The following is a 12,308-nucleotide window of genomic DNA, read 5'->3' as shown; positions in this document are numbered from 1 at the left end:
GGAATGCTGTGAGCTTGTGGGTGGGAACCCGGGTGGGCGGAAGGGCAATACCACTCGGATGGTGGTAAACCTGGGTGATTGTTATTTATTTATTTTTTGCACTCAGTACAGCTGTCTGTGTGCATGTGTGGAAGGTTGGTAGGACTTGGCACTGGAGTTGGAGCAGGTTGGCATCCTGGCAACACCTTATTGTGCCAGTGCAAAAGGTTGCACCCAGCCTGTTTGCCATTCCACACACACATATTCATACCTCGGGAGTTTTATTTGGGGCGTGAGCTTGGGAACTTTGCGGGCTGACTCTAACCCTGTGGAAGACCTTTCCGTGTGCACATGGGTGGGTGGGTGCCTGACACTTGGAGTTGCCCACAGGGGCTGCATCCTGGGTGGGCTCTTACGTTTGAAACAGCGTGATTCTCACAGAGGGTGTGACTGGCCTGAGGCCACACAGGGCATTTGTGTCAGGGCTGGGGTGAGAACCAGGTCTCTGCCCTCTTGCTAGTGGGCACCAGCTGGTGGGCATAGCTGGTGGATGGTGCCCAGGACCCCGCTGAGCTGGCGCCCCCTCCCTTCCCTGCAGGGATCTTCCAGGGCCCCGATCTCTGCTGTCGGGAGCATGACCTCTGTCCACAGAACATCTCGCCCTTGCAGTACAACTACGGCATCCGGAACTACCGATTCCACACCATCTCCCACTGCGACTGTGACGCCAGGTGGGCGGGGGCTCAGGGACGGGGCAGAGTAACCCAGTTCCTGTGTGTAGACACAGGGATTCCAGAGCATCCCAAAGACGAGGCAGCCAGGACCCCAGGGTGCAGGTAGGACAGCTGAGACCTGAGAGGAGAAGAGGCTCATGGACCCCAAAACTAGCTGGCTGGCAATGGCAGGGTGGGCTCAGGGAGGAGCCAGCTGTGGTCCAGGGACCTGAGTGCTGGCTCTGGGGCAGATTCCGGCAATGCCTGAGGAACCAGCGTGACTCCATCTCAGACATCGTGGGCGTGGCCTTCTTCAACGTGCTGGAGACCCCCTGTTTCGTGCTGGAGGAGCAGGAGGCCTGTGTGGCGTGGTACTGGTGGGGCGGGTATGTGGCTGCCCCCTTGATCCCTTCCCTGCCAGAAGGGGAGCTGCCTGGCCCCTAAACCTGGTGAGGGAGGGCTGTCTGTCTGACCTTCAGGCTTGTCCTCTCCTCAGGGCAGGGCCCAGGAGGGAGACCATCCTTGGGGGCCCCCCAAAACCAGTGGGAAGGGAGAAGGGATTAGCAAAGCTGTGGGTCTCCATGAAGATGACCCTGGGGCTTCTGGGAGGGGGATTTCAGGTCACCGATTGCCACCGACCATCACCCTCAGGTGCAGGAAGTATGGCTCGGCGCTGCTTGCCCGCCTCCAGCCCAGGACCCAGTACAATGCATCCTGGAACTCTCCAGCCACCTCCCTGACCCCTAGCCCCCAACCCCCAGCTGCTACCAAAGCACAACAGAAGCAGCATCCTTCAAAGCAGCTGAAAGGGTCCGAGCATCCCAGCAAAGCCAACGTCGCAGCCCTCCAGGCTTCCGTGGCCTCTCCCAGGCCTGATGTGGCACCCACAGCCCAACCAGGGAGCTCCCATCCAGACCGCCAGGGCCCACAGGCTAGCCTAAAACCTCGAGGTGAGCTCAGAACCCAACCTTGCGGGTTCTTGATGGGAGGGGGTGTCCCTGCCTCTGTGCATGTGCGGGGTTGGGGTCCGTGTGCTGTCTCCTTTCCTGCTCCAAATGCCTCCCGGGGTCTCCCAATTCCTTGCCAAATCACACAGCAGCAAGGAGTGTTCACAATCCAAGGAGTTGACCATGCAACTCCCCGCCGAGCCCCACTCCCCACCCTCCACTGTGGCTCCTCTTTATCTTAGCTAAAGATGTCCCAGCACCCAGGGACCCTCAGACTCTGACCCCTCAGACCCTACCAGTTTCACAAACTTCATTTGGTTCCTCAAGAGCAGCTTGTTCTCTCCCTGCTCTTGGTCTTTGCACATGCTGTTCCTTCTGTCTGGAGTCCTCTCCTCTCCCAGCCTCAGCTTAGCAGTCTCTGCCTCCAGGAAGCCCTTCCTGACTACTTTCACACTCTGAACTTCCTTAGTGGTGGCCCTGCTGTGTATGTGTGTGTGTGTGTTGGGGGGCTTCCTTAGTGGTGGCCCTGCTGTGTATGTGTCTGTGTGTGTGTGGGGGGGTGGGTTGGGGTGGAGGAGAGGACCACTCTCCCCTGTGGATGGTTGTGAGAATACAAAAAGCCTAAGACTGAGGGAGACTATGTTTATTAGAATACAAAAAGCCTAAGACTGAGGGAGACTGTGTTTAACTGAGCACACGTGCTAGTGTTTCTCCTGGACGGCAGTAGGCTTTGTGGGGGCCTCCCTGGTGGACTGGGCTCACCTCACCACCCCCTGCTACCTCAGGTCCCCGACGGGCCTGCCGCAGCTTCCGCCGCCTGGACCAGTGTGAGCACCAGATTGGGCCCCAGGAAACCAAGTTCCAGCTGCACAACGCAGCCCAGGAGCCCCTCTTCCACTGTAACTGCACACGCCGGTGAGGCCTGCTGGGACCCTGGGGACGGGCTGCCCACTGCCAGGCACAGGGAGGGGTACCTGGCTGGCGAGGCCCTGCCCCAGCCTGAGACTGCCTCTGTCCTCAGTCTGGCGCGCAACGCGAAGCTCCATGGCCTACCTGCGGGCACCAGTGTGCTTTGGGAGCTGCTGGGCACGACCTGCTTCAAGCTGGCTCCTCCACTGGTCTGTGCAGAGGGCAAAGGGTAAGTGAGGGCAGAGCTGGCAGGGATGGGTTCTTTTTCCAAGGGTGGCCTGGGGAGAGAGTGGGGGGTGGGTCCACCGAGCTCCCCGTGTCATCATGCTTCTGCCCCCTGGTGCCCGGGGTTCAGCTCTGCAGTTGGCCTGTGTGGGCTACATCTTGGCTCAGTCATTTAATTCCTGTGTGTCCCTGGCACCTTAGTTTACCTTTCAAGCCTCCATTTCCTTATCTGTGACACGGTTGTAGGAACCAAGGGTATGGCGTGTGCGACTTAGAGAGCCCAAGGCCTGCCTGGCACACCATGAAATACTTAACTCTTACTCCCAACCCACGATCTCATTTAGCGTCTGATTCTCAAAGGCAGACTCCGGTTACCTTTCCCATTGCCCAGGTGAAGAAACTGAGACCCAGATTGGCTCAGGTGTCCACAACCAGGGAGTGGCAGCACCCAGGCCTCTGGGTACCAACCCAGGTTTAATTTACCCTCTCAGGTATAACCCGGCCTTGCTGGTGACTCTGGCCCAAACCCTGCCCTTCTCCTGTGTGCAGAGTACGCCGGGGGACCCAGCCAGCCCTAACCACTTGCCACACTCCTCTCTCTCCACAGCTGTTCCAGAGACCCCAGGGCCATCAAGGTGTCAGCTCAGCACTTGCGGCGGCTTCAGCAAAGGCGACTCCAGTTCCAGGATACAGGCACAGCTGAGGGACAGGTGTGGCCTTCGGAGGACACAGGAGCCCCCGTGTCATTCTATGACCAGTGCCTGAAGCTAACCCAGGCAGCCCAAAGACCTGACGGGAGGCAGAAATCATGGAGCCAGTGACCTCAGTCAGCTCTCCTGGGCACCAGCCTGGACCTTGTTCCTGGCTTTGCTGGGCCCTGGAATTCTCCACCTCCTCTCCATGGGTGAGACCGAGGCATGGTAGAGGCTCTTGTGGACAGCTAGAAGGCAGGACAGTGGGAGCGGGAGTCCTCAAATGCTGAACCACATCACCTGCTGCACTGGCTGATCCTGGGCTGGTGACACAACCTCTCTGTGCCTGGATATGGTGTTTGGGAGGCTCATTCTGATGCTCCAGGCTTGAGCCTTGCTGGGGAACTTCATGTATGGATGACTGTGCGGGGAGGGTAACTTATTGCAGCAGTCCTGGGAGGTACCAGGAGTAGGTGCATGCATGCCCATGTTGCAAAAGCGATTTCTCAAGAACTTGCTGAGGGGAGCCCCAGTGCCAGGCTGCTAAGGCCTGGGGCAGCAGGCAGGGAGTTTAAGAGATGCCACAGAAGTGCCTGTGTCTGGGTATAGGAAGGTGGGGGGTCTGCGGAGGACGTCCTAACTCCTCCTCCCAGGGGGCCCCTTTTTATACTAGCTGCTGTGATTTTCCTAACCCAGTCCTGGATCATTCCTCCTGGCCTAAACCTAAATTCAAATCTCCCCCATGCCCTTGGGCAAGGGGCTCCTCTCCCCAGTTCTCAGCCTTTGTTTTCTCCTCTGAAAAGGAGGGTCCTCAACGAGAGCTACCTCACAGGGTTGTTGAGGATGAAATGTACCAATGCATGATGACGCTTAGCACCGAGTGAGCGCTCCTTCCCTCCCACACGGCCAGTCTGTGCTTTGTGTCTGAGTTTGAAAGGCTGCTGTAACTTCTTGGAGACCTCAGTTTGCTCACCTGTGAACTGGGGCTAAGAATGGCACCGAACCCACTGGGCTGTGGTACAGATGAGAAGAGACGACATGGGTCGTGTATATGGCTGGTGCCCGGTAAATGTCAGCTCTGTCACTCCCTTGGTTGGCTCTTTGATCCATACTTTTTTTTTTTTTCTTTGAGAGATTTTTGTTCTAGGGTGCATGCTCTTGCCAGAGACACAGGAAATGAGAAATCAACTCCCGGGGGGATGGCCATGCTGCAATCCCTTGTCTCAGGATTCTGGGCACACATACACACCTGCCTGGCGTAAGTTTCAAGTCACTGGGTCTGGGACTTGAACCACGGTTGGCTACGTGGGAGTTCAGCGATGTAACCATTATGCCATCTGCTGGTCTATACCTTTTTAGTCCCACGCCCAGACTGTTCGCAAGTAGAAAGGAGACGGGAGTGAGGCTGGAGTTTAATTCCCAATGGAGGACCACCAGGATCAGGACATCTGCCAGAGCTCCCCACCATCCCACATGGGGACCCCAAGTAGGGCTTTGCTGATTGTCACAGTTGAAGGGCCAGGACGAAGTTTGGGAAAACCCAGCTGGCCACCCCTGGCCAGGATAGAGTGGCAGGGACAGACACAGCTGGAGCAGCAGCAGGAGAGGCAGGTGGGTCTGTGGAAGATTAAGGTGGAGGGGGGGCCACCAGGGCCCCCATCGCTGCTGCCCTCAAGGCCCCAGGCCCCCTTCCTCCAGCCTCTGCTGACCCTGGGGGCTGGGAGACAGGCTGTCAGGGGCCGAGGCCTCCCGACTGGATCCCCAGGAGCCACCACCACCAGGGTCTACGGTCTCCAGGCGCAAGGCGGGCAGCAGGCCCAGGCTTCGAGGCATAGCTGGTGGGAAGGCCCAGGGGCCAGGCAGCCCAGAGGGTCCCTCCTCACTACTGCCCCGGCTGCTGCTACCACTGCTCTTATCAGGGGCCACCCTCGGTGGCCGGCGGCTCTGGGGTGAAGGGCTACGGCTGGTACCACGGCGTTCCCGGGACGAGGGCCGTAGGGCAAGACTGGGGAAACGGGCCAGGCCCGGGCTGCGGCTCCGGTGTCTCTTGGACTTGCCAGGACTGGGGCTACGGGACTTGGGTGCGAGCAGCTCCAGAGTGCTGTCATCCTCACCCTCCGAGCTGGTCCCCGAGCTGTCTGCACTGCTGCTGGTGGACTCCGAGGTAGGCAGCGAGATCTGGGGGCAATCCCGGTCACTGGCGCACTCTGCTCCCCAATCCGGCCACTGAGGCCTCTTGGAGCCACCCCAGCCCTCCCCACTGACAGACCCAGGGAGTAAGACTACTAGAATGAGGGCATGGAGCAGGGTGCAGAGGCGGTGGCATTCCAGCAGGGTCCTGGCATCCCTGACTGCAGTCCAGCGTGTTTACCTGGAAGGGTTCAGTGACACCGATGAGGATGCCGTGGTTGTGGCTATAATAGCCCAGGATGAAGTCACCGTGGCCCTTGGGTAATGACTCTTCGCTGAACGTCACCTAGTGGGCCCAAGGGTATCGGCCCAAGGTGGAGTCAGGGAGGCAGACTCAGGAGTCCCCACACTGAGTCCCAAAGTGCCACGGGTAAGGAGCTCCTCCCAACACCCCCCCCCTTTTTGGTACCTGGTAGATGCTCCCATCCACATCTTCGTGTTTGGCCCAGACATAAGCCACGTAGTCCTTGCAGTGGCGGAAACCCACCTGGGGTGACAGGAATGAGGGACATGACGCCGAGGTCAGATCCCAGCAGCCACCTAGTGTGCCATCGAACTCTGGACAAGCCAGTGGCCCCACCTGGTGCCCAGCTGCTCCTCCAGCCCGCCCCTCCCCAAGTCGCAGGCCACTCACGCCCTCCTCACCCGGCACAAGCCGATCCAGTCCCAGGAACTGCGGGCGAACACCGTTTCCATGCGGTACCTCACCACGGCCTGTTCCGGCCGCAGCCACTCGTCGGCCACCTCCAGCCGCACCAGCGGCATGTCGTCCCTGAAGGCAAACTGCCCCGGCAAGGCAGGGCAGGGGCCGATGTGAGGGAGACTCCCTCGCATCTCACATACCTAAGGTTCCGGGGCCTGAATCAGTGTGAATGGGCTTAGACGGAAAGGGCCGTGGAGGCGATTTCACAGATGGGGAAACTGAGGCAGAGCAGGTCTAGTATAAACGCCAAGCGTCCTGCCTTCCATTCTAGGGCTCCTGCCCATAGCTAGCCTCAGAGAGTGAGTGGAACACAGCTTTGAAGCTGGCAGATCCTGAATTTGGCCCTGGCTCTGCCACGGACAGGCTGCGCAACTCTGGGTGAGTTCCTCTGCCTCTGAATGCCAGTGCCCTTGCCTGTAAATTCAGAAGCTGTCGTTGAACTCTTGGGGCTGTTCTGCAGGTTCAATGAGATAATCATTTGCAAAGCATCTTGTAAACTTTCCAATAGGATCGTAGCTGCTCAATAAAGAATTTGTCTTTAAGCTAACAAGGGAGACAGGAAAAGCCCGGTGAAGCACTGGGTATTCTGGGGTAAGCTAAACACCCCTGAGCAGGCCAGGAGAGCCCTGAGTGCGAGCCTGGAGGTCTCAGTTCATTTCCAGGCCCTGCCGCTAATTTTCTTGGTGACCTCAGGCAAGGCCCCTGCCCTCTCTGAATCGAAGTGCTAAGAGGCATGAACTATTGTCATGTCAACAGTCCAAGAGGGCAATTAGAACCAGGAGTATTCTGCACTGACCCCAGGGGGTCACCCGCATGGGTGGAGTTGCCGAGGTGACAGGCAGCCCTGCTGCTGGGCCCTCTCTGAATCGAAGTGCTAAGAGGCATGAACTATTGTCATGTCAACAGTCCAAGAGGGCAATTAGAGCCAGGAGTATTCTGCACTGACCCCAGGGGCACTGCAGGCTGACCAGGGGGTCACCCGCATGGGTGGAGTTGCCAAGGTGACAAGCAGCTATGCTGCTGGCTCCACCTCTGTCTCTCAGGGAGAGACTCAGGTAGTGCCAGTCTCAGGCCTTTGTCTGCGCCTCTGTTTATCTGGTTTCAGATTTCCTTTCCTGAGCTGGGCCAAGCTGCTCCAGAACAAACCAGCACACCCTCTCCCTGTCCCTGAGTTCCTGACAATAGTGTCTGGAAAGGGCAGTTCATTGAAAATGCCCTTGGAGACCTTGCAGGGTCAAAGTCTCTGCTGAGCCCTATTCTGTCCCCGCTGCCTTAGGTAAGAGACTTAAGTTCTCTGAGCCTCAGTTCCGCTCACCAGTAAAATGGGGAGGAGAACTTGGACACCTCAGTATCTACCGTGGAACTCAGGGATGACATATGTAAGTGCTTGATCCAAAGTACTAGGTACTCAACAGGTTACGTGGGTTTATTATTATTATTATCATTATTTTTAAATTTTGCTGTACCAGAGAGAGAGAGGAAGAGAGAGAGAGAGAAAGTGAGAAAGCAAGCCACCAGATCTGAGACTCAAACTGTGGTCGGCCATGTGGGAGTCCAGCGCCTTAACCACCACGCCACTTGCTGGCCCCAGGTTATGTGTTTTAAGGGACAAAGTCACTGGCAATAACCAGTAATAAAAGACAAGGTGGGATACTAAAAGGAGTGGTTCTCACGGAGAAGTTCCTGATTGAGGGTTAAACTTCACACCTGAGCTCTTTACCAAAGGTCACAGGAGGCCAGGCGTGGGCAGATTTCCATCCCCAGTTGAAGATATTGGCCAACATCCAACTGACTGACCATGTGACAAAGTTACTAGGAAAAACATTCTCTGGCCTGCAGGGCTCCCTCATCAGATTGAGATACTCAGGCCTGAGTGATTTAATGACTCAAAAGATGGGCTCTTCCCGATTCTGCCAGTGGTGATCTTGTGTGAGACTCGGGACATGTGCCTACTCTGTTAGGAGCCTCAGATTCTGCCACAGGAAAAACAGGGAGTTGGTAGGACCAGCAGTTGATGTAATAGCTATGTCTCTGGACTCCCACGTAGTTGACCATGGTTCGAGTCCTGGACCTGGTGGTTTAAACTCACACCAGGCGTGTGTGTGTGCATGCCCAGGATCCCGAGAGGAGAATTGAGGAGAAGGGATTGCAGCATGGCTATCCCCCCTGGGGGGGTTGATTTCTCAGTTTTTCTCTCTCTGTCTCACTCTTTCTGGCAAGCGCATGTGCCCTATAGCAAAAAAACTCTCAAAAACAAACAAACAAACAAACTGGAAGTTGGATCGCATGGTCTTTCGGGTCTAGTTCTGACATTTTAGGCTCTCCCCTTTTTACTTTGACCTCCAGGGTCCTCCTCCTAAATTCAATTACTAAATTGGATTAGGTTGTCAAAAAGTCAGCACATATTTTTACAGAGAGAAACATACCATGACTTTTCTGACGACCAGTAGTAACTATTAAGAGTTAAGTTTTGGGGGCCAGCAGTAATGTGGAGGTTAAGGTGCTGGACTCTCACATGGCTGACCGCGTTTCAAGTCCCGGACCTGGCAGCTTGCTTTCTAACTTTCCCTTTCTCTCTCTTTCCTTGTGTCTCTCTCTGGTCAAATTAGAAAATAACAATAACAAATAAAATAAAATAAATATTTTTTAAAAAAAGAGTTTAGTTTTGTATTTTTCTATATCTCTACTGCCCTTCTCAGCCACTACCTCATGCTCATAAATGCCTATGAGAAGCACTCAGAAAATAATGAATGAATGCTACATGAGGTCTGAGCAAACATTTTCATTTTGCTGGTTTGATTATGCATGTGAATTTTAACATACATTTCCCTAAACTTTCCTCTGAAGAAGAGAATTAGAGGTCAGCAAGAAAGGCATGTGGTCTGAAATCACACCAGCTTGGGTTCAAAATCCTAACTCTTCCTCTTACTAGCTGTGTGACCCCCGCAGGTGATGCTGTGTCTCTGAACCTCAACTTCCTTATCTGAAAATAGAGATCATAACCCTCCCCACCACACACACTCCGTTATGGCAAATGAACTCTGTGGGAAGGGCTGAGGGGTTACTGATGGGCTATGGATGCTAAGTAGGGCCTTGGGATCCTTTAAGAGGGAATGAGACCAGGACTCACCTGGAGGATGAAGTTGGCGGCCACAGGCTTGTGATCGCTGACTGTGTACTCCATGTGGCTGCGGTAGTTGTGCTGGGTCACTTGGAGCCGGTGGCTCTCCCGTCCTGAGGGGCTAGGACCTCCACTCGGAGCCTTGACCTTCCACAGGATTCGGTCTGTCCAGGCTGGTTTCCGCTTCTTGGCACTGCAGTGGGCAGGGGTAGCCCAAGTTTCAGGGGCTGGGGGAGGTCAAGGCACAGACCCCAGGCTTGTCTCCTGCCTCTCTTCCCACAGTCTTCCAGAAGACCACAGCCCATGTCCCCGCCCCACCCAGCAATGTGCTCACCTGGTATCATATTTGTTGGTACCCACATCAAACTTGAAGGTGGGAGCAAAGTTAAGGGGCCCTTCCTGGAAGCCCTTCAGGATGGGCCAGGTGTTCTTGGCCATGTTGAGCTGTGGAGGTCCAGAAGGCAGACTTGAACAACTCGTGGGTCTTCCAGCATCCGGGGAGGGGGCGTGGCAGGTGAGGGCAACGACCTGTCCCCTAAGGTACTGGTTCGAAACCTGACAAGTGCTCTGAGTGCTCTGGGAATTGGGGGGGCATGGCTGGGGTTCCCCACCTGGTCCTTCTCCCAGAGCTGCTGGAGCTGGTCATTATCGATGGCCAACTTGACAAAGTGCAGGTCGTAGCTCTCGATTCGAAAATTCAGGTCCCCGAACCAGAACACAAGGCTGTTCAGGGTTGGAGGGTCAGTGCTCCATGCGTGTGGAAAGGTTCAACTCAGATCCTTCCTGGCCTCCATCTAACCTGGAAACACTGGTACTTCTAGTGGGTGGGTAGGTGGGCCAGGACCTCCAGCCGGCCAAGGAACAGAGGAGGGTGGGGAGGGCGGGTCTAGAGGAAATTAGGTTCCAACCCTCAGCAAGGTCCTGCCCCTCAGCAAAATGCCACCCTGCAGGCTCCGCCTCCCCTTCAATCTGTGAACCTGCATTCCAGCATCTGTAGGGTCACTCCCCTCCATAGGCCCCGCCCCCTTCCTAAACTCCACCGAGGCAGGTATGCAACCCCATTAGCCCCGCCCAAGCTCCTCTGGCGCCTCACCCCGACCCCGTCCTTACTCGTGATCTAGGATTCCTTGTGCGCCAGGTCCCTGGAATTGCTGGAGGCTAAGAATGGTCTGGAAGTTGTCCTTGCGCTGCTCTGCCTTGTCCATATGCGCGGGCAAGTGGCAGTTCAGGAAGCAGAGCATGTGCCCGAAAACCGCCAGGCGCACGCTCACCCCACCCTTGTTACCCTGGGGAGGCAGGGTTGGGCGGGTCATGGGCGGGGCCTAGGCAAGGAGGAGAGGTACTGGGCGGGACGTAAAGTGGGGAAGAGGACAGGTTTTGGGGGTGGCAGAACCCTGGGACGCCGCGGGAGGGAGGAATTGCCAGGAGGCCTACAGGAAAGGGGTGTGGTGTTGAGCGGTGCTTGGGGAAGGGGAGATCGCAGAGTAAGGGGTGGAGCGTAGGGAGAGGTCATTGCTGGTGCCTAGGGGACCCGGGGGCTCTTCTGGGACCCTTCTCTCCTGGGCCCGCTCCCACACTCACCCAGTAGCCACCCAAGCCGGTGCGAGTGCAGTCGGTCTGCACGTCCCGCAGGAAGGGCAGGTGGTAGTACTTGGCGAAAAGCAGCAGGATGACGCCCTGCATCCTCACCGTGCTCACCTGCAGGGGTGCGAGGCAATGCGGCTGCGGGACTGGACACCCCCCCCTGTCCATAAGGTCTGCTTCTATTTCACAGACCCGGCAACAGGGGCCTAGTGGGCCCAACCCTGAGGCCAGCAGGGCTGGAGGCGGACAGGGCTGGGGCCGGGAATCCTGCAGGGTCCCCGCCCGTCCAGGCAGTCAGGGGCGCATTACCAGCACAAAGTTGAAGGGCCCCAGCGCGTCCATGAAGAGCTCGGTCCACTGGTCGGTGAAGAGAGCGTCCTTGAGTCGCTTGTTGATCATGGAGTTCACTTCCTGCAACCTGGGGAGACGGGGGTGGGGTTGGCCAAGAGGGGCGCCCTAGGAGCGCCCTCCTTTGGTGAGGGTCCATCTCTCCCCCAGGGGCTCAGGAGGTGGCTCTCGCACCCTTCCCTCCTCACCCTATGGCGATCATGTCTGCGCCGTCACTGTCATCGCCACCGCCCAGGTGGAGGAGGGATGTGACGTCGTCCGGGGGCATGGCGGTGCCCACGTTCCACGTGACCACAGTGATCCTGGGAGCAGGGGTATAGGAGGGTTGACTGCTGGGCTCCACTCACCCTCAACCTGCCCCGCCCCCAGGGGTTCTCTCTGGGAAAATAAATTGAGGTAGGCGTAGGTGTAAACCCTTAGGAGGACTCACATGGACCGGGCCTCCTTCCTACCAGATCCTCGCCCCCCACCCCTGGGGAGATTAATTGAGAGCTGGGGCAAATTCCTTAGGAGGGGTGACTGTCTTCTGAGAGTCCTAGAATGGGCCCAACACACCCCCTCCTGTGAGGACCCTCCTTAGGGAGATAAGCTGAGGCAGGGTATCATCTACCCTGGAAAAATGGCTAGTCCCAAAGCTCAGGTCCCAACAATCTTCAGTGGGAAAGAGCCCTCTCACCGGAAGCCAGGATCGCTCTTGCAGGTAGGCTGAGCTGACCAAGAGGAGGGTGATGAGGTGGAGGTAGAAGAGGAGACGGTGACCGGGGTTGGGGCTTCTTGGGTCTGAAGGTTGGGGCTCAGGCACCTGCCAGGCCCTACACCCTGGGTTCCAGGCCCTGCACCCTGGGTGCCAGGCCTGGCGACAGCCATGTCAGCGGTGGGGGGGACACATGGAGGGCG

The 12,308-nt window shown here is 56.9% G+C and overlaps 2 protein-coding genes across 4 annotated transcripts in view; one reads left to right on the top strand and one right to left on the bottom strand.

Annotated features, from left to right (window-relative positions):
• PLA2G3 (phospholipase A2 group III) overlaps positions 1–4,580 on the top strand; it is a 7,191-nt gene extending 2,611 nt beyond the window's left edge. Inside the window, exons 2-7 of the mRNA XM_006147946.3 lie at positions 578–710; positions 944–1,078; positions 1,344–1,642; positions 2,425–2,554; positions 2,661–2,777; positions 3,381–4,580. Of these exons, the coding sequence (XP_006148008.2) occupies positions 578–710; positions 944–1,078; positions 1,344–1,642; positions 2,425–2,554; positions 2,661–2,777; positions 3,381–3,594 (1,028 nt within the window). The 3' untranslated portion in view covers positions 3,595–4,580. The remainder of the gene's footprint in view (positions 1–577; positions 711–943; positions 1,079–1,343; positions 1,643–2,424; positions 2,555–2,660; positions 2,778–3,380) is intronic.
• Positions 4,581–4,864: 284 nt separating this feature from the next.
• INPP5J (inositol polyphosphate-5-phosphatase J) overlaps positions 4,865–12,308 on the bottom strand; it is a 10,707-nt gene continuing 3,263 nt past the window's right edge. Inside the window, exons 3-14 of one of the 3 annotated variants that reach the window (XM_027771623.1) lie at positions 12,088–12,251; positions 11,600–11,713; positions 11,373–11,481; positions 11,061–11,177; positions 10,590–10,765; positions 10,091–10,202; positions 9,814–9,923; positions 9,489–9,672; positions 6,301–6,438; positions 6,065–6,142; positions 5,837–5,941; positions 4,865–5,643 (exon numbers count right to left, since the gene is read on the bottom strand). In XM_027771623.1, the coding sequence (XP_027627424.1) occupies positions 5,137–5,643; positions 5,837–5,941; positions 6,065–6,142; positions 6,301–6,438; positions 9,489–9,672; positions 9,814–9,923; positions 10,091–10,202; positions 10,590–10,765; positions 11,061–11,177; positions 11,373–11,481; positions 11,600–11,713; positions 12,088–12,251 (1,914 nt within the window). In that variant the 3' untranslated portion in view covers positions 4,865–5,136. Of the gene's footprint in view, positions 5,644–5,836; positions 5,942–6,064; positions 6,143–6,300; positions 6,439–9,488; positions 9,673–9,813; positions 9,924–10,090; positions 10,203–10,589; positions 10,766–11,060; positions 11,178–11,372; positions 11,482–11,599; positions 11,714–12,087; positions 12,284–12,308 lie in introns of those variants that run through there. The other 2 variants (XM_027771621.1, XM_027771622.1) reach the window with 2 other exon arrangements.

The sequence above is a fragment of the Tupaia chinensis genome, unplaced genomic scaffold (genome assembly GCF_000334495.1).
Source record: "Tupaia chinensis unplaced genomic scaffold, TupChi_1.0 Scaffold000226_1, whole genome shotgun sequence".
Classification (NCBI taxonomy): domain Eukaryota; kingdom Metazoa; phylum Chordata; class Mammalia; order Scandentia; family Tupaiidae; genus Tupaia; species Tupaia belangeri.
Note: the sequence above shows the minus strand (reverse complement) of the source record. Positions and strands in the feature narration are given on the sequence as shown.